Genomic DNA, 25,758 nt, shown 5'->3' with positions numbered 1-25,758 from the left:
TGGAACAGTTTCCACATCCAGTCACTGTCACACAAAGTAACTGAAGTCCCTAGAAGGCAAATATATTTCCCAGAGCTCTTACAAGAAATACAACTGGTTAACTCTTTCCTTTGGCAACTGGAGTAGAACCAGGAAAGTCTGACAGGTCGGCCAAGTCCTGAAGTCACTGAGGAGCTCCTCTGAAAATAGATGAAACAGCCCAGGGACTCAAGCAGATGAAAGATCTAGTCAGTATCATAGAATATCAGGGTTGGAAGATACCTCAGGAGGTCATCTAGTCCAACCCCCTGCTCAAAGCAGGACCTAATCCCCAACTAAATCATCCCAGACAGGGCTTTGTCAAGCCTGACCTTAAAAACCTCTAAGGAAGGAGATTCACCACCCTCCTAGTGAAAAAGGTTTTCCTAATATCCAACCTAAACCTCCCCCACTGCAACTTGAGAGTATGTACATCTATTATCTTGTATAGATAGGCTTATCAACTAATCATCTATGACCTTATCATAGACTGGTCATCAGAGATAGCACTCGACAGATGAGAAAACAGATGCCAGGAATTAGCAGTGGATCCACAATACTGCTAAGTGCAAGTAGCACAACACAGTAAATTGTCACATGGGGCCAAGTGTCCTTATAAGACAGTGAAAAATCCTAGAGAGAAATCTCTATCAGAAAGGCCTGGATTCACTGCAGAATTGAACCTTGTACTATGTCAATCAGTCTTGACAGAACCAGAGCTGGGCAAAATTTGTCTACATTCTCTTTCCTACCAGAGAGACAGAGAGAGAGAGATTTGAATGAACACCCCATAAAAATCCCCACTAAAGTAGTAACTGGTGAAAGCAGTTTGCAATGTTGTTCTTCATTGCCTTTTTAGTGGCCCATCTGAAGGAAGGGTGACAGTATTGATAAAGGTGGGGAACTTTAAATCTATGGGAATACTCTCAGAGTTTTGAGAACCAATTTTATTTGGAATGCTCAGAAACTTTGGAAGAAATCTCAGTTCTAAGAGGGGGGGAAATGGAGAAGTCCAAGATGAGGGGGTTTTCCTCCCCTTTCTCTCTTCCCCCGCCTTTTTTTGGTCATGGTACAGAAAAGCATCTTACTGAAGGCTTGAAGTAACCATGTCAGAAGAGTAGAGCAACTCCCAATTTATTGGGCTACCCAGTCTCACAAGTATAAAGACTGCTCCTTTTGCAACTAGCACTTTGCTGCTGCTCCAGTCTACAACCTGCCCCTTGAACGGGCATGAAAATGCCTTTTTAAATTGTTTATTTTATTATATATTTTATTTTTAAACATATTTTTAGGAGAAGAGGATGATAAGGAATGAGGGAGGGAAGAGAGGAGAACTTGGCACAAGCACTCATGCTTAAATCCACTGGTTTATGCAGTAATGCTCTTTGAGTCTTTAAAATCTTGTTGAAGTGGTTTTACATTTATGCAACAAAATGGTGTATTCACCTCCTTTAATGCTGACTTTCAGTGTAGCATCTCAGCTGTTCAGATCATCCATTGGAACTAGCAGGCTGATGGTGTAAGCAACTAGAAGCTCTCAGGAATGTCACTCGGATGAAAGTGACTGGCTGTCAAACTCAATAAAATGGCCAGGTAGGCCAACTGACATACATGAAGGGCACCTGGAAACATAAAAGTTTAACTGCACCTTTACCTGAAGTTTCCAGCTATTTCAATGGCCTATTGAAACATGCAGGCTAGAAATATGGACTAGGCTCGTCTGTTGCACTCATAAAAAAACAACCAATAGGTGTGGCAAAAAGGCAGTCTGTGTTAGACCACGCTGACCAAAGGCAGGCCAAACAGAGGGTCTACTGGTACTGATAGCAGTATGGGCTAGTTTACTCTGCTGCATCCTGCAAAAAAAGAAAACAGACAAGGCAGTGGTAGAATAGAACACTGGTTTAGACCAAGCTTGAGGGAGCATGCAGAACAGAAGACTTCCTCACACCACTAGGCTGGCAGTATGGGCCACACCACTCTGCTGACTCACGGAGGAGAAGCCACTGGAAGAAGTGAGAAAAAAAAACAGAATAGATTGTGCTGCACAAACACATATCTGAGGGAGTTGGAAGAAGATGATCAGTGCACAGAACCCTCAGACTGCAACAGTAATTGGTACCAAATTCAGAGGAGTAGATATTTGAATCTATTTGAATAGGGTTTTTATATATTTTAAGCTGTGGTTTCCATCTCAGAGCCTGTGGGAATCAGAGCTATCCTCAGAGGAAGGAGGGCTCAGAAAACCATACAGGGGCAGGGGTTCAAGATACTGACCACAGCCAGGGCTGATTAAGGCCCTTGCTGCAACAAGTTGGGAAAATATATATGGGTTATTGTGGTAATCTGAAAGGAGTGGTGGTTAAGGAGGGTGAGGTCCTGCTGGATGGCTTTTTTTCCTGCCTCTGTGGTTTACCAGCTTCTTGGGGACACTCATGGACACCATATTTCACCATATTGTCAAAACAAACAAAACAGCCAAGAATCTCTAGGTTGTTCATTCCCAAATGTCAGATCCCACTCCTGAATTTTCACCCCAAGTAACTCCATGCTTAACTGTTACATTGCTGCCATGTTTCACCTCAGCATGAAGCACCAAGTAGCCAGGGACAACTGGCTTGGAGATTCGGCAAAGTCAGTTCCAACTGTTTTCATGAGAAATTTAAAAAAATTTCTTTAATGTTTCCCATAAAAATAATTTGCATTTTTCAACCAGCTCTAATGAAAAGTTGTGGGGCTATCTGCAGACAGAAACAGACAGAAACAGGAAGAGATGCCAAGGAGCACTATTTCCTTACTGTTAGGTCTTGTCTACAATTCAGTATTAATTAATTAGTAGCCAGCAACCTGTGTAGCTGCACTAGTGAAAATCCCAAGAATAAACCAGGAAAGACACAATCATGGGTAGGCTTACTTGGGGTGAATGCCAGTTCAGCTATACCAGATAACGGGTCACTGTTGAGGGACTGAAAGATGGGGTGACATGGTCAGATTGATAGGCAGGCAAAAGTCTTTGCTGCAGCATTTTGTATTGACTGAACAGGAGATGCAATGTGGATGTTAGATACCAGAGGGGAAACACTTATTCATTTAAAGCACAGCACAATTTATGCAGTCAATATGCTTTCTTGCATATGAAAATATTAAATCCTTTTAAAAGAAAAGTGATTTCTACAATACTTAAAAGCATTTACGTTCTAATGCTGTGCTCAGTATTTATTAGATACTAAATTTCAAGTTTATAAGGGGGAAAATAAGAGACTTGTCTTTTATTACATTTGTATACCCAAGTTTCTCCCTTCCACGCTTTCCCTCCCTCAAACACCACCAAATAAACAGGTGCCCTCCATTATTTAAATATCTTTAATTTTCCAAGAGAAAAGTAATTGTGAAGATTCAGAAAAATTATTACACCTTTTTCATCCTTTTCTCTGAACACACTTATCCAAATGTAGCCATTACAAAAACTAGTTAAAAAGAGTACCAGAATATTGTCACATATGTTCCAAATGATCTGCTAAGGAGATTTCAAATGTAGAAACAATGTTTACACAAAATGCAGATTTCATTCAAAATACTCTTAATCCTGTATTAAAATATTTAAAGACCCTGTGTCATGGGGTGTGCATACCCTGCACGGGACAAGAGAGGGTTAATACCACACAATAGGTGGCAGAAATCCCACCCCTCAGACCATGCTGGACATGCTCCTACTACCTCACTATAAAAGGGAGCAGCCCAGCTCATTCTAGGCTGTACGATGGAGGGGAAGGACCTTTGGCGGAGGCTCCAGCTGAAGAGCCTGCAGAACCCAGTGACACGGAGAGCCGGACGGGAGGTCTGCGGCCAATGGAACCACAGGGGATCTTCCCTATGCTGAGGAGCCTGGAAACCCCAATGCTCAATGGACTGCAGCTTCTGGAAGTGCGGTAGGAAGTGACCCAGAGAGGCTGAGCAAGTGGTATCTCCCACCCAAGTGAGATCAGTGTGTTTCAGTGGGATTCCACACTGACCCAGTGGCAAACCATACCGCCACTGTCAGGGCCCTCGGTCAAGGCCCGATGGAGTCGGTGGGCCTGGCCCTCCTTACCCGGGCCGCCATCCCCATGATGGTGGACCCTTCCTCTCCCCGGGTACAGGCCATTGGGCCATACTGCCCCACGTTTAGGGGATGCTATATTGACTTGAGCCATTGGGCTGCGCTGCCCTGAATGCGAGGGCCGCTGTCATTGACTGTGGCTGCTGGGGGAACTCTGGCCACCCCATGGAACCCGACCCCAGTGAAGGACCATCTAAACCCCCTGAGCCGCCCGCCAAGTCCCCTCCAGGTACAGAGCACCCTGTCAAAGATGCCCAGGTGGAGTTAGAGCAAGATGGGGACTTCGGACAAGAGCAGAGGGAAGACCCAACTTTAAGTCAAGCCTGGGAGCAGGCAGCGACCCAGACCAAGAAGGAGACGATACATTACACTCCCCACAAAGACTATGGTTTGAGACTCGAGGAGACTGCCTCTACTGAGTGGTGCAGGAATCCCAAACACAGAAAGTTACCCAACAGCTCGTTGCCCCAGAGACAAGGCCAGAACCTCCTACAGAACCCTGGGTGGGACACTTTAGTAGAAAGATCTTCCGAAGGATAGCATGCCTTTTTTTCTGGCCTGGCATACACCAGGAGGATTGGGCCAAAAGAAGTTTGATGAGGTTCAACAAGGACAAGTGCAGAGTCCTGCACTTAAGAAGGAAGAAGCCCATCCACCGCTACAGGCTGAGCAGCAGTTCTGCAGAAAAGGACCTAGGGGTTACAGTGGACGAGAAGCTGGATATGAGTCAACAGTGTGCCCTTGTTGCCAAGAAGGCTAACGCCATCTTGGGCTGTAGAAGTAGGAGCATTGCCAGCAGATCAAGGGACGTGATCATTCCCCTCTATTTGGTATTGGTGAGGCCTCATCTGGAGTACTGTGTCCAATTTTGGGCCCCACACTACAAGAAGGCTGTGGAAAAATTGGAAAGAGTCCAGCGGAGGGTAACAAAAATGATTAGGGGGCTGGAGCACATGACTTATGAGGAGAAGCTGAAGGAATTGGGATTATTTAGTCTGCAGAAGAGAAGAATATGGGGGGGATTTGATAGCTGCTTTCAACTACATGAAAGGGGGTTCCAAAGAGGATGGATCTAGACTGTTCTCAGTGATAGCAGATGACAGAACAAGAAGTAATGGTCTCAAGTTGCAGTCGGGGAGGTTTAGGTTGGATATTAGGAAAAACTTTTTCACTAGGAGGATGGTGAAGGACTGGAATGGGTTACCTAGGGAGCTGGTGGAATCTCCTTCCTTAGAGGTTTTTAAGGTCAGGCTTGACAAAGCCCTGGCTGGGATGATTTAGTTGGGGAGTGGTCCTGCTTTGAGCAGAGGGTTGGACTTGATGACCTCCTGAGGTCCCTTCCAACCCTGATATTCTATTCTATGACAGGGAACAAGTTCATCCTCATTGATTATGCAACGCGCTATCCTGAGGCCATCCCCTTACACACAGCTACAGCCCCTAATATCGCGATGGAGCTAGTGAAGATTTTCGCTTGGGTCGGGATACCCAAGGAGATCCTAACCAATCAGGGCACCAGTGTGTCCTCTAAAACAATAGCAGAGTTGTTGCCTCATGAACATTCGAACCCTCAGGACTTCAGTGTACCACCAATGAGTAAATCGAACGCTTTAATGGAACCCTCAAGTCAATGCTCCCCAAGTTTATAGAAAACAACCCCCAACATTGGGACTCATTACTGCCTGCTCTACTGTTCGCTGGGCAGGAAGTCCCACAAGCCTCAACCGGGTTCTCTCCCTTTGAGCTCCTCTGTGGGACATGACCTCGGGGCATTTTGGATCTCCTGAAAGAAGACTGGGAGGCACAAGAGACACTGGCCCTCTGAACTAACCACCACATGTTGCGGCTACAGAAGCGCCTCCAGACCTTAGGTGCCTTCACTTGAGAGAACTTGCTACAAGCTCAGCAGACCCAGGAGCAACAATATAACAAAGGGACTAAGGTATGCAGTTTTGAGCCCAGAGACCAGGTTCTACTATTATTGCCCTCCACCGAATCGAAGCTATTATCCAAGTGGCAAGGCCCCTTTGAGGTGTCTCGCCGGCTAGGACCAGTAGATTACGAAATCAGGCTACCAAGGCAACAGAAAGATGTACACATGTACTATGTGAACTTGATGAAAGCCTGGAAGGACAGAGGCCTTAACCATCCCGATGTGTAGAAAGAATAGTAAATATGGCAGGCGACCAGCTTGGCTAAACAGTGAAATCCTTGCTGATCTTAAACGCAAAAAAGAGGCTTATAAGGAGTGGAAGATTGGACAAATGACCAGGGAGGAGTATAAAAATATTGCTCAGGCATGCAGGAGTGAAATCAGGAAGGCCAAATCACACTTGGAGTTGCAGTTAGCAAGAGATGTTAAGAGTAACAAGAAGAGTTTCTTCAGGTATGTTAGCAACAAGAAGAAAATCAAGGAAAGTGTGGGCCCCTTACTGAATGAGGGAGGCAACCTAGTGACCGAGGATGTGGAAAAAGCTAATGTATTCAATGATTTTTTTGCCTCTGTCTTCACGCACAAGGTCAGCTCCCAGATTGCTGCACTGGGCAGTACAGCATGGGGAGAAGGTGACCAGCCCTCTGTAGAGAAAGAAGTGGTTCGGGACTATTTAGAAAAACTGGACGTGCACAAGTCCATGGGGCCGGATGCGCTGCATCCGAGGGTGCTAAAGGAGTTGGCGGGTGAGATTGCAGAGCCATTAGCCATTATTTTTGAAAACTCATGGCGATCGGGGGAGGTCCCAGATGACTGGAAAAAGGCTAATGTAGTGCCCATCTTTAAAAAAGGGAAGGAGGAGGATCCGGGGAACTACAGGCCAGTCAGCCTCACCTCAGTCCCTGGAAAAATTATGGAGCAGGTCCTCAAGGAATCAATTATGAAACATTTAGAGGAAAGGAAAGTGATCAGGAACAGTCAGCATGGATTCACGAAGGGGAAGTCGTGCCTGACTAACCTAATTGCCTTCTATGATGAGATAACTGGCTCTGTGGATGAGGGGAAAGCAGTGGATGTGTTATTTCTTGACTTTAGCAAAGCTTTTGATACTGTCTCCCACAGTATTCTTGCCACCAAGTTAAAGAAGTATGGGCTGGATGAATGGACTGTAAGGTGGATAGAAAGCTGGCTAGATCGTCGGGCTCAACGGGTAGTGATCAATGGCTCCATGTCTAGTTGGCAGCCGGTTTCAAGTGGAGTGCCCCAAGGGTCGGTCCTGGGGCCGGTTTTGTTTAATATCTTTATTAATGATCTGGAGGATGGTGTGGACTGCACTCTCAGCAAGTTTGCAGATGACACTAAACTAGGAGGCGTGGTAGATACACTAGAGGGTAGGGATCGGATACAGAGAGACCTAGACAAATTAGAGGATTGGGCAGAAAAAAACCTGATGAGGTTCAACAAGGACAAGTGCAGAGTCCTGCACTTAGGACGGAAGAATCCCATGCACTGCTACAGACTAGGGACCGAGTGGCTAGGCAGCAGTTCTGCAGAAAAGGACCTAGGTGTTACGGTGGATGAGAAGCTTGATATGAGTCAACAGTGTGCCCTTGTTGCCAAGAAGGCTAACGGCATTTTGGGCTGTATAAGTAGGGGCATTGCCAGCAGATTGAGGAACGTGATCGTTCCCCTTTATTCGACATTGGTGAGGCCTCATCTGGAATACTGTGTCCAGTTTTGGGCCCCACACTACAAGAAGGATGTGGAAAAATTGGAAAGAGTCCAGCGGAGGGCAACAAAAATGATTAGGGGTCTGGAGCACATGACTTATGAGGAGAGGCTGAGGGAACTGGGATTGTTTAGTCTCCAGAAGAGAAGAATGAGGGGGGATTTGATAGCAGCCTTCAACTACCTGAAGGGGAGTTCCAAAGAGGATGGAGCTCAGCTGTTCTCAGTGGTGGCAGATGACAGAACAAGGAGCAATGGTCTCAAGTTGCGGTGGGGGAGGTCCAGGTTGGATATCAGGAAAAACTATTTCACTAGGAGGGTGGTGAAACACTGGAATGCGTTACCTAGGGAGGTGGTGGAGTCTCCTTCCTTGGAGGTTTTTAAGGCCCGGCTTGACAAAGCCCTGGCTGGGATGATTTAGCTGGGAATTGGTCCTGCTTTGAGCAGGGGGTTGGACTAGATGACCTCTTGAGGTCCCTTCCAACTCTGATATTCTATGATTCTATGATCACACCTTCACCCCCTGACCCGGAACTGGGACCACTATTAGGAGAACCCCTAGACCCAAAGCCAGTGGTAATGGGAGAAGGCCTTAGCCCTGCACAATGAGAACAGCTACAACGTCTTGTACAGGACTTCTCAGAGGTCTTGTCAACGCTCCCAGGGTGGACCAATATCATAAGCTGCCACATCGCAACAACCCCGGGACAGAGGGTGAGGGACAACCATCAGTCTCTCCCCAGGAAAATATGGGACGCGGTCTGCCAGGAATTGGAGACAATGCTTGAGATGGGAGTTGTGGAGGAATTTAGGAGTGAATGGCGGAGCCCGATCATACTGGTCCCGAAACCCAACGGCGCCATTCACTTTTGCACTGATTTCCGAAAGGTCAACACTATCCCCCAGTTCAACACTTATCCAATGCCTCACATCAAAGAACTCCTGGAGCAACTAGGGGGATCCTGTGATTAATTTGAGCAAGAGTGTTGTCAAGCTTAAAAAGAACAATAGTATTGTCAATATTAGGCCTAAAACTTCCGGAAGCTTCACAAAGCGAGCCTCGTAGAATTAGTTTTAAGATGCAAGCTTTGCAAAAGGAAACAGACTTGTGGTCAAAATGCTCTGCTACCAGATACTTTATAGAAGGTAGCATAATGTGGCAAGATAAGTTGTACCCCCCCCCCACCCCGGGGGCACAGCTTGTCTAGCCCACGTTGACAATATTTGGAACATCTGGCTATTAGATAAACCACAGTCAAGACAATGGGCTATATGGATATAAGTTATCTCCTTGTGCATAACTTCTAAAATTAGAACAATTGGCTACAAGAAAATAAGCAAGCATGAATTATATAGCCAACTCTAATCACATTGAAGATTTGGCCTAACCTGATTGGTTGACCTGCTTCAAAACATGGCGGGCAGATAAGAATAAATGTGTAGAGCCTCAGGGGTGTGGGTGGGTGGGTGTGGGTGCACGCAGGCATGTCTTGGTCTAGGATGTGGTTCTCTTTGACCGTCTGACCCACACCCCCTAAACTGAGGAAACCTGAATCACACTAAAACAACAAAGAGTCTGGTGGCACCTTAAAGACTAACAGATTTATTTGGGCATAAGCTTTCGTGAGTATAAACCTCACTTCTTCGGATGCATAGAGTGAAAAACTCTATGTTTTTCACTCTATGCATCCGAAAAAGTGAGGTTTATACTCACAAAAGCTTATGCCCAAATAAATCTGTTAGTCTTTAAGGTGCCACCAGACTCTTTGTTGTTTTTGTAGATACAGACTAACACGGCTACCCCCTGATACTTGAATCACACTGACTATCTGTACCTGGCCAGTGCAAAGAGCGGTCAACTAAAGGATAACATATTCTCGGTAGGATAAGGTTTTAAAGTAAAATAGTCTGGTTGCATGCAGTATAAGGTTACGGAGTAAAGAAGTCTGGGATGCTCGAGCTGTTTTCATCACAAGTTGTACTGACACTATAGTATTAAGAATGGTAGTGTTGGGATAATTTGATCTCAGTTTATATTAATGTTGCAGTATTAGAAATAGTAGTAAAAGTTTTATACTAGTGTTAAGTTGTTTAGGAATAGTAGAAAGTTGTTAATCAATTGATAGTATCTTTCTTTGTACTTGTGATTATTAAGGGTAGGAATAGGATTTGTAAGGTTAATAGTTAAATAATAATAGCTTTGCATGTACTCGTGCCTGTCATCAGTAAAACTTGCCAGTTAAGGATATGCTTTTATAGTAATAAGTAGCTAATGCATAATATTACCTGTACTTGTGTTTGTTTACAATATATATTAATCCTTATTCAATGCTGGTCTTTAATTTTTCTTTTCCTATTCTGTCTGTGTTGCATTTATAGCTGTAAGTCATTAAAAGCCTGTCTTGAGGAATAATCAGTAGTTTTAATTTCTTTATACAGACACCACTTAACCTCATTACATCTGTGTTGAGTGGTGGAAGTAGTGATCACCCAGAGCCCCATTTGGGCCCTGATGTGTGTCCCCTTCTTCCTATATCTCCACAGATCCAAATACTTGTCAATATTAGATCTAACAAAGGGGTATTGGCAGATACTCCTGACTCCAAACTCCAGGGCAAAGACTGCTTTTCCCACACCATACGGCCTCTTCCAGTTCATAACTATGCTTTTTGGAATACATGGGGCAGCGGTTGATGAACAGAGTACTGCAGCCTCACTACCGATACGCGGCAGCATATATAGACATCGTGATTTATAGCAGCAGTTGGGAGGACCACCTTCAACATCTAACCAGTGTTTTCAAAGCCCTTCAGGAGGCGGGCCTCACAGCCAACCCCACGAAATGCCGTCTCAAGCAGGAAGAGGTGACCATACCTGGGGTATATAGTGGGAGGAGGCAAGTTACGGCATCTGATTGATAAAGTGAAAGCTTTAGCCGATACGCTGACAATGAAAAAGCAAGTGCGCCAATTCCTGGGATTGGCCAGATACTATCGGAATTTTGTACCGAGCTTTGCAACAATAGCAGCTCCCCTCTCTGACCTAACCAAAAGTTCTCAACCCCGGCAGATGTGGTGGTCCAGTGGCGTGAGGAAGCATTTCAGACCCTGAAGAAACAGCTAGCACAGGAACTAATCCTCATACACCCAGACTTCTCAAAAGACTTCATATTGCAAATAGACGCCTCAGAAGTGGGATTAGGAGCCATCCTATCACAGGAAATCAATGGGGAAGAACGCCCCATTTTACATCTAAACAGTAAGCTGTTCCCCAGGGAAACACATTATTTGACGATCGAAATGGAGGCCTTGGCAGTAAAGTGAGCTATCAATGCCCTACGCTACTATCTGCTCGGCAGCTCCTTCACACTGATTACCAGTCACGCACCCCTCCAATAGCTGCACAGAATGAAGGACACCAATCCCAGGATTATGCGTTGGTACCTCTCCCTCCAACCATATGATTTCCGCGTCTGTCATCGGTCAGGTAAGGCTCACACAGGTAAGCCAATGCGGACTTCTTCTCCAAGCTGGGAGAGGAGGAAAGGGAGACGGACCACTCGCCGGGATCCCTCTTAAGGGCAGGGTGCATGTAATGGGGTGTGCATACCCCACACTAGACAAGAGAGGATTAATCCCACACTATGGGCGGCAGAAGTCCCACCCCTGAGACCATGCTGGGCTTGATCCAACTACTACCTCACTATAAAAGGGAGCAGCCCAGCTCATTCTAGGCTGACCACCGGAGGGTAAGGACTTTTGGCAGAGGCTCCAGCTGAAGAGCCATCCCAGCCTTTGCCTGCAGGAACCGGGTATTCTGAGAGACGGACGGGAGGTCTGCGGCTGACAGAGCCACAGGGAATCACCCGCGCTGAGGAGCCCGGAAACTCCAATGGTCAATGGACTACAGTTCCTGGAAGCGCGGTAGGAAGTGACCCAGGGAGAGTGAGCAAGTGGTATCTCCCACCCAAGTGAGGTCAGCGTGTTTTAGTGGGATTTCATGCTGACCCAGTGGCGGACCACTTCACCACTGTCAGGGCCCTGGGTCAAAGCCAGGTGGAGTCAGGTGGGCCTGGGCCTCCCTACCTGGGCCGCTATCCCCCTGGTGGCAGCCCCTTCCTCCTGCCCCTGGGTAGCGGCCATTGGGACACACTGCCCTGCATTTAGGGGCTGCTATATTGACTCTAGCCATTGGGTTGCACTGCCCTGTACCCAGAGGCTGTTATATGGACACTGGCCACTAAGCCATACTGCTCTGCAACTGAGGGCAGTTATACTGGCTCTGGCTGCTAGGCTGCGCTGCCCTGAGCGCAAGGGCCACTGATTGACTGGCCACTAAGCCGCGCTGTCCTGACTCTAAGGGATGCTATACCGTCTCTGGGCCACACCGCTTTCTGCCTAAAGACTGTCGGGGAGATGGTAACAGCGGTAGTATCACAACCCTGCCCTGCCCCAACAGACGGACGGAGTGTGCATATTCTGTGGCACCCTCCAATGACTATGCTGTGCAAAAATGTAATGCATCTTTTGTAACTAGAGTTTAAAAAACTAGAAAATATAAGTTGTAGGGAAGGTAGGTCTCAGATCAATTAACTTTCTAATACTGGGTCCAGATAAAATCATCATGAGCGAAATCCTGGCTCCCCTGAAGTCAATGGCAAAACTACCTTTAACTTTACTTGGGAAAAGATTAACCAATATATGCATCCTGTTTTATATTAATCAGTTTTTAAATTTATAACCTATCAAAAACAGCAAAGTATTTTGTTCTACTATATTCTATCACACAAATCAGAATTTGGAATTTCAATTCCTCCAGTCAAAAAAAGAAAAAAAAAATCTGCAGAGATTGGCAGAGTATTTTCTACACTATCTTCCTCCAGATCAATTATTTTTTTAACCCCAAGTTGACAGGATCAGAACCTTTCATAAAACTTGTTCCAAAGACCAAGATGAGAACTTTTCACTTTGGTTCACATTATAGAATTTCCACTGAAAATCAGAAATAGGAGGTTTTGGGGGAAAAACTGTATTGGTGCAAAGAGGATCACTGGAAATTGACATGGGGACTTCAGCCCCAATCTGCCAACATGTATTTTATGTGTTTAACTTTACACACTGAACAGTTCAATTTAAGTGAATGGGACTACTCACAAGCATAAAGTTAAAATCCAAACCTGCAAATGCTTACAACATATGCTTAAGAGGTAAATTCCCAACCAATTTAGAATGGCTGTCAAGCAATTAAAGAAATTAATCGTGCTGTTAAACAATAGAATACCATTTATTTGAATATTTTCCGATGTTTTCCACATTTTCAAATATATTGATTTCAATTACAACACAGAAAACAAAGTGTACAGTGCTCACTTTATATTTATTTTTTATCACAAATATTTGCTCTGTAAAAAAACAAAAGAAATAGTATTTTTCAATTCACCTAATACAAGTACTGTAGGACAATCTAGATCATGAAAGTTGAACTTACAAATGTAGAATTATGTACAAAAGAAACTGCATTCAAAAATAAAACAATGTACAACTTCAGAGCCTACAAGTCCACTAAGTCCTACTTCAGTCAATCACTCAGGCCTTGGCTACACTTACCAGCTAGTTCGACGGCTGGAAATCGAAGTTCTGGGTTCGACTTATCGCGTCTAGTCTGGACGCGATAAGTCGAACCCGGAAGTGCTTGCCGTCGACTGCGGTACTCCAGCTCGGCGAGAGGAGTACCGCGGAGTCGACGGGGGAGCCTGCCTGCCGCGTGTGGACCAAGGTAAGTTCGAACTAAGGTACTTCGACTTCAGCTACGTTATTCACGTAGCTGAAGTTGCGTACCTTAGTTCGAATTAGGGGGGGTAGTGTAGACCAAGCCTCAGACAAAGAAGTTTGGTTACTATTTGCAAGAGATAATGCTGCCCGCTTCTTATATACAATTTTACCTGAAAGTGAGAACAGGCATTCGCATGGCACTGTTGTAGCCGGCGTCACAAGATATTTACGTGACGAATGCACTAAAGATTCATATGTCCCTTCGTGCTTTAATCACCATTCCAGAGGACATGCGTTCATGATGATGCTGGGTTCTGCTTGATAACGATCCAAAGCAGAGTGGACCGACATGTTCGTTTACATCATCTGAGTCTGAGGTCTTGGCTACATTGGCAATTCACAGCGCTGCACTTGCTGCGCTCAGCGGTGTGAAAAAACACCCCCCCGAGTGCGGCGAAAAACACCCCCCCACATAGCGCCAGTGTAATCAGCGCCTGCAGCACTGCACGCTCTCTCGCAGCGCTGCAAGCTATTCCCCTCAGAGAGGTGGAGTACTTGCAGCGCTGAGAGAGAGCTCTCGCAGCGCTGGCGGCACGACTACACTCACGCGAGTGTAACCAAGGCCAGATGCCACCAGCAGAAGGTTGATTTTTTATTTTTTTTTTGGTAGTTCGGGTTCTGTAGTTTCCGCATCAGAGTGTTGCTCTTTTAAGACTTCTGAAAGCATGTGCCACACCTTGTCCCTCTCAGATTTTGGATGACACTTCAGATTCTTAAACCTGGGATTGAGTGCTGTAGATATTTTTAGAAATCTCACAATGGTGCCTTCCTTGCATTTTATCAAATCTGCAGTGAAAGTATTCTTAAAATGAACATGTGCTGGGTCATCATCCGAGACTGCTATAACATGAAATATATGGCACAATGCGGGTAAAACAGAGCAAGAGACATAAATTTGTGACTGAGAGAATCGTAATTATCACATCACTTTAATGAGCATCATCAGCATGGAATCATGTCCTCTGTAATGGTGGCCGAAGCATGAAGGGGCATACGAATGTTTAGCATATCTGGCATGTAAATACCTTGCAACACAGGCAACAAAAGTGCCACGTGAATGCCTGTTCTCACTTTCAGGTAACATTGTAAACAAGAAGCAGGCAGCAGTAGGACTAAGTGGACTGGTAGGCTCTGAATTTTTACACTGTTTTGTTTTTGAGTGCAGTTATGCAACAACAAAATCTACATTTGTAAGTTACACTTTCACCATAAAGAGATTGCACTACAGTACTTGTATGAGGTGAATTAAAAAATACTATTTCTCTTATTTTTACAATGCAAATATTTGTAACCAAAAATAATAATATAAAGAGCTCACTGTACAATTTGTATTCTGTGTTGTAATTGAAATCAATATATTTGAAAATGAAGAAAAACATCCACAAATATTTAATAAATTTAAATTGGTATTCTATTGTTTAACAATGTGATTAATTGTTTTGAGTTAATCACGTGAGTTAACTGCGATTAATCGACAGCCCTTCAATTTAGACATATTTAGAGCAGAACATTAAGGGCCTGATCCTGGTAAAATGGAACTACTCACATGGATAGAATTAAGCACATACTGAAGACCCTATCTTGACATGCAAAAGAGGTGGGTTTTTTCACTTGTTAGCTCTACCTTAATAATGAATGAAAAGCCTTCGTAATGCTTTTTAATACACAGACTAAGATTTTAAGCCATGTTAACTGATCATGTTTTAGCCTCGGTTAAACATTTCTGTACTGTTCTGGTACACACGGTATCATAAATATACAGCCACAATCTTCCAAAGCCACCACAAAATTACTTCATATATTTTTTCCTGAAAGGCCTTGTCGTGGTGCGTAACTCACCGCTGTGGCACCTCCTGCTGGTCGTCTCAGGGAATTAGCATTTCCAGCCTCCGGAGCGCCGTCTGCAGGCCAGTGTCCTGCTCCCACCGGCTCCCATATCCCTCCCAGGACCCGGTGCCCCTTGTCTTTGGAGTGCTGCCCCCTGGCAATACCCCCACAGTCTCAAGGTCTCCCCACCCAGGGGAACCCCCAACCCTCTATCCCCACCTTGCCTCAGTCATGGCCTACTTCCAGTCACCATCTAGCCCCCGCTCACTGGGGCAGACTGCAGTATAAAAACCACTCATCTTAGGCAAGGGGGGTTTGGACCTGCTGCCTCTGCGTACCCCTTGCAACCCAGGTATCTAACTGGCCTTCCACTAGGCCAAAGCCTGGGGGGGGGGGTTCCCAGACCGGAGCTCCCCCAGCCCTGCTCCATTCCAGGCACCTTCTCTCAGCTCCCTGCAGCCAGGTCCCTCCCTCTCAAAGCTAGAGAGAGTCTGTCTCTGGCTTCTGGCCCCAACCCTCATAAGGGCCAGCTGGGCCCCCATTAAGCCAGCCACAGCTGTGGCTGCTTTCCAATCAGCCTAGGCTTTCCCCTGCCACAGCCCACTCCCAGGGCTGTTTTAAGCCCTTTTAAGGCAGGAGTGGGTGACCACCCCGCTACAGGCCTTGTTTAAAAGAAAAAAGAAAAACTGGAGCAGCAAATGTCTCCCCATAGCTGCCAGTGGGATTTATTTTAGAATTTTTACACATAATGTAAATAGTGATAAAAATTATACGAAACACAGAACCAAATTTTAGAAAAGTCATAGCCCAAAGTGTCTTACACCAAAGAAACAGTAATAAAAATGTAATTGTAAACAGAGTCCTAATAACTAGGTCCCCTAAGATACATTTTTGTGCATATTCAACAGTATACACTCAATAAATATGAATTATTTATCAACTTGTTTCTGCTGCTCCCCCATTCCAAAAATATAGCATATTTACAGTTTTAAATTTACTGAATCATTATACAGCTTTTAAAAGAACCCCCCTTTCCAAATTCTCCCCCTAAAGTCTAGCATTTACATGAAAGGGGGGAAATCTCATGAGGGAAACTGGATCAGTAGGGTCTGGGCTAAGCAGTAACCTTTGACACTGCCTCCGCTCAAGGAAGAACAGGAGTACTTGTGGCACCTTAGAGACTAACAAATTTATTTGAGCATAAGCTTTCGTGGGCTACAGCCCACTTCATCAGATGCACAGAATGGAACATATAGTAAGGAGATGTATATACACACATACAGAGAACTCCCACCTTTTCATGTTCTCTGTATGTGTATATATACACATCTCCTTACTATATATTCCATTCTATGCATCTGATGAAGTGGGCTGTAGCCCACAAAAGCTTATGCTCAAATAAATTTGTTAGTCTCTAAGGTGCCACAAGTACTCCTGTTCTTTTTGCGGATACAGACTAACATGGCTGCTACTCTGAAACCTGCCTCCACTCAATGCTTTGACTAATTGTTGCCCTAATACAGTAATGGAAAAGCAGTTTCAGAGCTTTCCCTCAACAGTGCTGAGCAATGGTAACCCAGGAGTCCTGCTTGAGTTCATGCCATGCCTCTCCTTACCAACCTTCAGCAACTCAAGGGAGAAGAGTGAGGAGTCTTAATTAGCAGAAGTCACAGTACTGTCCAGATAATCTCTTTGGCCATCTAGGTCACGTGCTCCAGGGATAACATATCTTGAAAAATGCCTCTTTCTCCAGTAAGTTGTGTTTGTTTTGTTTGTTGTTTGAGGGGGTTTTTTTTTGGGGGGGGGGGGTAAGCAGTTCAGTAAGAAGAAACCAGGGAAGCAACGAAGGGGGAGCTAATCTGGAAGAGGAAGAGAACAGATAGAAAGAGAAAACCCACAAACAGAACAGGAGCAGAGGACATGTAAAGAAAAGGAAGAAGCTCAAACATAATCCCAAATTGGGAGTGAGAAACAGAGAAAAAATATAGAAACAAATCTTTTAATTTCAAAACTGGGAATTATATCTGTTATTTGGATACCAACCCAATTAAGTATCAATTAACCAGATTATAGCAGAAAAAAATAAAAACAAAGCATCCCCACCTCAACTAAAGCACAAACTGTGTGACCTGGGACAATGTATTACTGCACCCTCCTCAGTTTTTCTTTCTAGCAGTAAAACTGAGATAAAATACACACTTCACAGGCTGTTGCAATCTACCCTACTTTAAAACACAAGTTGATTAAAGCACACTAGGGAACTTCTAGTGCAGCAGCAGTACCCTATGGCTACACTGACACTATGGCTACATCTATACTTGGAACTTGGGGTGTGATGACCAACTCGAGTACCCACACTCACACTAGCTCTCATCAACCTAGCGCATTAAAAACAGCGGTGTGGCTGCCGTGGCACTGGCTAGCCGCCTCAAGTACAAACCCGCTTAGAACCCACGGAAACATATTCAGGGTGGCTATCCCATGCCACTGTTCACCACAGTCCATGCTACTGCTGTTACACTACTATTTTTAGCTAGATGTGAGATAGTGTGAATACATCTGCTCAAGTTTGCACTCACATCCTCAGCTCTAGAGTGTAGAGGAAGACGTAGTACACCATAGATTTACACTCCAGCTTGCCACGAACTAAGTGTGCATACAGACACATACTAAGATGGCAAGTCTTTTTTTTTTTTTTTTTTTAACTAATTTTCAATCAAGTTTTGGTAACTAAATCCCCTCCCATCTGTGGTATAAATTGGTGATAAAGACAAAGCTAGCAAGCGACAATTAATCTGGGAAATTAACTTCTGACACTTATGCTAGATCTACAATAGAAGCACTTTGCCGGTACAGCTATACCACTATACTATCCCAGCAAAGCAATCTTAGTGTAGAGTGTGTTTGCAAAACTGCCATTTTGCAAGTATACCTTATTCCATTCCAGTCCCCACCCCTACCCCGAAGCAAAATAAACTACACTGGCAAAAGCGCAGTTTTGCCAGTATAACTCCACCTACACTACAAACTTTTGCCTGCACAGCTGCACAGTCAATCCAATCTCATAATTCTTCACACCCCTGACAGACATAGCAGCAAAATTTCGCAATGTAGATCTGGCCTTATTTATATCAATAAAATGTCAGTTATTACCCTTAGGTAACCCTTCTGAATCAGAGGAGTGTTTCACTTCCACTCGACTTTGCTCTCAACACTGTGTACGCCAAAGGAAGTTATTAGAACATTAAGTTTGTGGGTTTTATGCATGAAGAAGTATTTATGAGCCAGTTGTGACTACTGTTTATGAACAAACTGATAATTTCATTGCCAGACATCAACTGTGTTATGGCAGTAGTTGCTTCGCAAGTTACCCTGTTTCCCCGAAAATAAGACAGTGTCTTATATTAATTTTTGCTCCCAAAGATGCGCTAGGTCTTATTTTCAGGGGATGTCTTATTTTTCAGAAATGAAAAATGCCTTATTATCGGTGGATGCCTTATTATCGGGGAGGTCTTATTATCGGGGGGATGCCTTATATTACAACGAGAAGCAAAACTGTAAGTAGGCCTTATTTTCGGAGGATGTCTTATTTTCGGGGAAACAGGGTAGGAATAAAGACAGCACCCTATTTTAAATCCAATTTTTAAAACTTTCCTCAACTACTACACAAAATTCCTCAGTCTTCCTTAAGTTTTGCACACATCTCATCTGAGGCCAATTTTTTACTGGAAAATTGTCAAACAGTTCCAAATGACCATATTTTGAAAATTTAACTGAAGTTTACTTTTTTGAAACTTATTCTTATACTTTTTTGCTTCAACATATCTCCAAAATGAATTGGCCTAGAAACTCCAGATTTGTTTAGTTTTGCTGTCTTTGCTGAGAAGTGCCTTTTAGTATTCTTGGATAGAGCATTTAATATATAAAGAGGGCCTCTATAAAAAATGTATAAGGGGAAACACTTATAAAACATTTATAGTATAAATGTTATAAACAAACACAGACCTCCTGGCTCCAGCTGCTAGACTGAACCAGAGATGGGAAAGTAGGAGGCCAAAAGGAAATTTGGTGGAGCAAGAGTCCCAGGAAAGATATGAAGGCAAATGCCTGGAGATGGGGGCAGGAAAATGAAGATACATATTCACAGGTGTCATGGAGTTGTGCTCCCCAGTCTCAGAAATACCTTAGAGCAGAGGTGGTAAGCAGGAGGAGAGGACCAGGATAGTAAGGAAGTATGAGGGGGAATGAAGGACAGTTTACTGAACCGCCAAAATAGAGAGGTGATGGGGTGCCACAGAGAGGACATGGAATAGGAACAAAGGAAAGGGAGCATGGAACTGGGGAAGGACATATAGGGGTTTGTGCGTATGCATGCGAAGAGGACCTAGGGGAGAAAAAGAAGGACAGGGAAAGACCAACTGTTGAAAAATTTCCATGTGGATATGTCTCTACATGTCCTCTATTCCTTTCATCCATCCACTATCCCAATATATCAAGCAAGTACAGATCCTACCACCATATACCTCCTATGGACTTGCTAACATGTGTAAGACGGAAGCCCTACTTTAGATAAATCATTAGGCATTTATAAAATCCCATTTCTTATTGACAGGATCCTTCTCCAACAATAATATTTAGGGCCCTGTGTACACGGCAGCAATGGAATTTGTTGTGGAACTTCCTCCTCATTGCACAATTGCGCTCCACAATCTTAAATTTCATTTTAAAAAATTCTAGCACTTCTGATAGCAAAGAGTTAAAAATGCAGACAAGGATAAAACAAACAATGACACTTGCCTGTGTCTGTAACAATAGGACTGAGAGGTGTGAACCTGCCCCATTCATCTCAATTGAGGGAAGAGGGCATGGACTCTGCAGCTGCAAAATTTGACATTTTTCCAAGGTGCTACAGAATTCAGCATTCTGCTTCTAAATTCACCTAACATTTTGTTTTCCATCTCCCTACCCTGGCAGGACTTGCCTGCAGCTGCCTCTTGCCTCCAGCTTTCTTCACAAGGAGGAGTTAGTTGGATTACAGTGCATGTTCTGCACGCATGGCACGGAAATGGGGAGGAGGTTGTTGAGTAGGCTGCCTGCACAATATCATGGGAGTTGAGGGACCCCTGAGTGCAGTCAGCCAATAGAAAAAGCAGAGTGAAAGAAAAAACACTTTATCCTCTAAAATAATCACTGTAAAAATATTGTTGAGAATTATAACTTACTAATTGATGTAATATTCATATTTTCAACCATTTGTTTTAAAACATTTTGCAAAAATGAAATATGTACCAAAACAGAAAAGCAGCAGGGCTTCAACAGTTGAAACAGTGTCCAATTGTTCATTTTCTGAACCTATGTAAACTGCTTACTGTGATGGTTTCTCTACTCACATATTAACCAACACACGCATACACTCACACCCACCTCCAATACTGACAGCAGAAACACGTAATGTCATCCTATAAAAAGGTTTCAGCCAATACATATTGCTAGCTGTACTCTCGCACTAAAATACTAACATTAATAGCATCCGACCGACACTTGAAGCACACTAGTGTAGAATGTTAAGAAGCTGATGCACCTTAATGTATTAGACACCTACTTCTGGTAGCACTTCTCACATCTAACGCAACTATCACTCCTAATGATTCTTGCTGGAACAACAGTTCATGCTCTCCATTGGAGTACTTTTGTATGGAAGTGTAAAGAATTTTTGTTTCTAACCCTATCACGAGATATCTAGACAATTATCACATTATGATTTTTAGAAAACTTTTCAAAAGCTAGAGTGTCTCAAAATGCATTAGTACTAGTTTTTCTGTCACACTTCTCTTGTACATGGTAACCAAAGTTTTAAAGGAAGAGTATAGGTAATAATACCAATAAATGTTAAGGTTCATTTTAAAACTGTATCTATCTTTAAGTGCATAGCTCTGTAAGGGTTTTACACTGCTGCCCGTTGCTGTAATATCTGAGCACTTTCCAGGTAAAATCAGTAGGAACAGCAAAGTGCCCAGTGGACTTCTTGGAGCCTTTGGCTCTCCTCCATTTTTGAGGTACCATTTCTGCTGGAGGCATAGCTTGGTTTCTTGAGTTGTTTGTTTGTTTCAGTAGGTGTTTGGGAAGATGGGTGGAGATCCAACATTACAAGTGTAATTCTTGCTATATAGTGAAAAGAACATGTGTGGATTATCTACAATGTATGCTCAGCATACAGTTTTTAAAACACCCATATCCTTTTCAAACGAAGAAAAGTAAGCCTTCGATGAAAAATTGCAAAATTCCCAAACTGACATTTTTGCCATACTTTACCTACATACAAACAAGAGTGTCTGGTTGTCAATGGGAGTTGGATTGGGCCCTAAAAGTCAACACAAAGGCTAAAAATGAGCCTTTCAGTTGGAATACAGTCAAGCCTCAAACAGGCAACATTTTTTTCACCCTTGCCAAATATAATTTTTTTAAAAGAGCAGTTGGAGAGATTTTGCTCAAACTTCCAAGACACTCCAAGTTTGGACAGAGAGCAAGCACAGCAAATTTCAACCCAAAAGATTAATATTATGGAAAAGAGTTACAAACATGAAAACAGAAGGTTATAAATGAAATTATTTTTACAAATATAGTAATATTTGACACCACCAACTCCCTCATCTCTATTTCTAATGTTATGCACATTTTATTGGCAAGACTATCAAATCCTTTTCTTTTTTTCAAAATTATCTTTTAATGGATTTTGTATATTTTTGCATTTTATCTATACACACAATGACCACTTTTCTAAGTGGATGACATTCTTCAGGATGTGGTCCAAGATTTACACACAAAAACAAGACGAAAAAACCACCAGGACCTGGAGCTTGGGCATAGATCCTCATGACAACTGTACCTGTTGAGTTTGTATTATTTTTAATAGTTTGGAGGAAGACTACCAACATATTTTTACCAGGATATTTTCTCAGATAAAATTCCAAAGACTTGAGAAAGTTCTCAGAATTTCATTCCTGATATTTTCAAGATTAAACTATTAAGTTTTTGACCAAAGTTAGTGATCAGCTTCCAATTTAAAATTAAACATTTTTATAATGAATAAAAGTTCTGTTGCCAACATATACAGTCACGTAGTTGCCAAATTACTTTAACTTTTCTGTTTTGGATTATTTCAAATTCAATTACGCAGTAAAAACAGTGTTTCAATAAATTCATCGGTAGAAGACACTGCACTTTTCAATCACTTACAAATTTATGCAACAATAAAAGCTTTCTAGAAGAAGATACACATTTTTAAAAAGACTTCACCATACTTTGCACATTTCTCTGCAGGATCTATATTACAAAAATAAATTTTAATTTTTGCTTCTACTGAAGTTAATGACAAAAGTGATGCTTGACTTCAGTAGGCCCAAAACTTGGCTTTAAAGTTGCTCAGTACATCCAGTATACATATTTACAATACTGTACATAAAATTAGTAATTTTACAATATTTTTACCATGAGTGAAAATAGTATAAACAGAGTACAAGAATGTGCCTGGCCATCACTGGACAGTATTCTTGGTGAACAGCTGTCATTGCAAGCTGCTTACACACTGGTATATCTGTACTTATGTGTACAGTTATTCCTATCTAGATATCCAAGGATAGGTTAAATTTATATAGGAAGAGTTTAAAATATTGTGAGGAGAAAAAAGCAGGGGGCTGCTTTAAATGAGAAGTTTTTTCCGCCAGTACCATCTTGCTTCTTATTAGTGAAGTACAGTACTACAGAAATGTACATTTGAAAGATAACAGGGAGTCCGGTGGCACTTTAAAGACTAACAGAAAGATGTCACTATCTGGGCAATATACTAGTAAGCAATGTTCCATAGTCACAATTGTGGTAGAAATCACAATACTTCTTAATAAATTGCTGTATATTGCAGTTCTGTTTTTATTGAAACTTCAATTAGTGGAGCACTTATTTTCTCCAACATACATATTTTCTAAATTGTGACTAATATATTAATCTAATTCGTTCATGTATATCACTTTATGTAGTTCTTATATAATTATACATGCCTTTCAAACAATCAAAATTTTCAATAATTAGTTTCTGATACCAAACAGAAAAAACTGTGTTGTGTATGGTTTGTGGCAATAAACAAAACACTTCACTGATCATTTTAGCTTCTATAGCATGAATAAAAATGTAGCCATACTACAATTCACAACCAGTACTTACTAAAGTTTCTGATCCTGTAGAAACAAAGTCAAAAACAAGTCTGTCCCTATTAGCATGCATGCAATATATAACACAATTTCAAAAAAATCCTATGCCACATGAACTAAAACAAACATTAGAGCCTTATTAACAGGCAAATTATTAGTCATTCTGGTCTTTTAATTTAATTTAATTTTAATTTAACGTATATCTTATTTTAAACCATTTATGTCAAAATGAAACTGTATTTACAGATGTTTAAAAAAATACAATTGCTATTAAATCTTACATTTCATAATCCTGTGGGTATTGCACCACATACTTTGCAATTATGTCATTTTTGTCATACTGTCTCAGACTTGCAAATTATAGTGGCAGTATCATACAATTAACAATACAGTTCCAGATTTTGAATAGTAAATTTTAAAAATATGTTTTCTGTGTTAGAAAAAAAATTCCAGTGGAAACAAATTAGACTAAATATAGTATAAGTTAGATTCTCCTCATAGCTGACCACATGAATACTACAATTTTATGATCAGACATATTTACAAAGTGATGCCTGGAAGTCAAATGACATGTTGAAGAAACAAAAGACCTGACAAAAAATAAAATATACAATGACAAGAAAAAACACATACATGAGCACTTACATTTGGAGCATGACTTCGTTCAAGAATATGCCATCCACTAGAGCCACATATTCCTCCAGGTTGCTCCCATTTCCTCCAGCTAAGGGTCCAAATGTCTTAACCTAAAATATAATCATCACCATGACACTAACTCCACCTCAATCTCTGCAGCTAGATATTTACCCTTAAAAAATGCCATTTGTGAAAATTAATTCTTACCCAGGTGACAAGAGGACTAGACATAAACTGTTCCAACAGGGGTGTGAATATCTCATTCTCCATTTTATAAAAAAGGCTAAAATCAATGTGGCTCCTTCGCTTCAAAAAAAAAAATACAGATTTGCCTTCTTTGTAGGAACTCTCTAAAATGCTCCAAGGATTTAGCAGCAGCAAATGACCCCCATTTCTCCAAAGCAACATAAAAAACAGTGCATTGGCAACTGGGATTTATCCTCTTCTTTTTAAAAAAAAAGCAATTGAAAGTCCATCTAAATTCATTTCAGTCTTCCAATTGACGGGTCTCTCCCGCTCTACATAGCGAAGGGGAAGAAGGAAGGATGGAAGGAAAGAAAGGAGGAAGGCTGCTGGAGTCTACATCAGACAAAAAAAAAAAAAAAAAAAAAAAAAAAACCTCAAGGCTACCACAGCAACTCCTCATTCAGCGAGGAGGGGAAACCCCAGTTAAACTCTCCAGACTAATCGGCCCCCAGAGCAAGGACAGGAGGAAGAGAGGGGCAAATACTACTCAGCAGCCCCCACCTCAGATTAAAGGTTGTGCCGACGAGAGGCACAGCCTCTGACCGCACTCCCGCCCCCACTAGTGTCACAGGCAGCCCAGGGATAGGGAACCAGCCGCCTCAGCAGCGAAGGGAAGCTATTGCTAATCAGTTCCCCTTTTTAGCCTCCGCTGCCATCAACTGAACTGAGACAGAGAAGGGACAAGACCCCTCCCCACCCGCACCCTGCCTCGCCCTGTGATCTCGCCCTCCCCCACGCCCGTTGCTCTCGCAGCCTCCCTCCTTCCCGTGGCTCCTCAGCACCCCACACCCCTCCTTGCTCCTTGGTGCCTCGCTACTCCTGAGCCCCCCTACCTCCCAACAGACTCCTCAATCCCCCCTGCTTCCTTGGCTCCTCAACCTCCCGCTGTCCCTGAGAACTAATTTCCTTTGCAGGAACCGCCACTCGTCCCTTCTCCAAGTAACGGCCACCAAGCCCCAATCAGCCCCAGCACAGCCGCATCACACTCTCTATGCACACTGCTCCAAGGAAAGCAAGAGCGCATGGATCGCTAACTCGTCTCTGCCAAAGCGAAGAGTAACCCTCCGCCAGCCTGTTCTTCCTCCGCCTCAGCCTTTGGATGGTGGTGGAATTGAGGAGGGGGATGGGGGAAACCGCTGCATGGCTCGCGCCCGCGCACACGCCTTCAGCTCGCGCACTGCAGCTGCAGCAGCGAAGACGCGCGTCCACGGAGGGGCGGGACTCTTGAGCGCGGAG

The 25,758-nt window shown here is 43.1% G+C and overlaps 1 protein-coding gene across 9 annotated transcripts in view; it reads right to left on the bottom strand.

Annotated features, from left to right (window-relative positions):
- CCDC88A (coiled-coil domain containing 88A) overlaps nt 1-25,496 on the bottom strand; it is a 364,297-nt gene extending 338,801 nt beyond the window's left edge. For 7 of the 9 annotated variants that reach the window (XM_054023161.1, XM_054023160.1, XM_054023162.1 and 4 more), the window contains exons 1-2: nt 24,484-24,874; nt 24,286-24,386 (exon numbers count right to left, since the gene is read on the bottom strand). In XM_054023161.1, the coding sequence (XP_053879136.1) occupies nt 24,286-24,386; nt 24,484-24,684 (302 nt within the window). In that variant the 5' untranslated portion in view covers nt 24,685-24,874. Of the gene's footprint in view, nt 1-24,285; nt 24,387-24,483; nt 24,875-25,355 lie in introns of those variants that run through there. The other 2 variants (XM_054023155.1, XM_054023156.1) reach the window with 2 other exon arrangements.
- Nucleotides 25,497-25,758: the final 262 nt, after the last annotated feature.

The sequence above is a fragment of the Malaclemys terrapin genome, chromosome 3 (assembly GCF_027887155.1).
Source record: "Malaclemys terrapin pileata isolate rMalTer1 chromosome 3, rMalTer1.hap1, whole genome shotgun sequence".
In the NCBI taxonomy this organism is placed as follows: Eukaryota; Metazoa; Chordata; order Testudines; family Emydidae; genus Malaclemys; species Malaclemys terrapin.
Note: the sequence above shows the minus strand (reverse complement) of the source record. Positions and strands in the feature narration are given on the sequence as shown.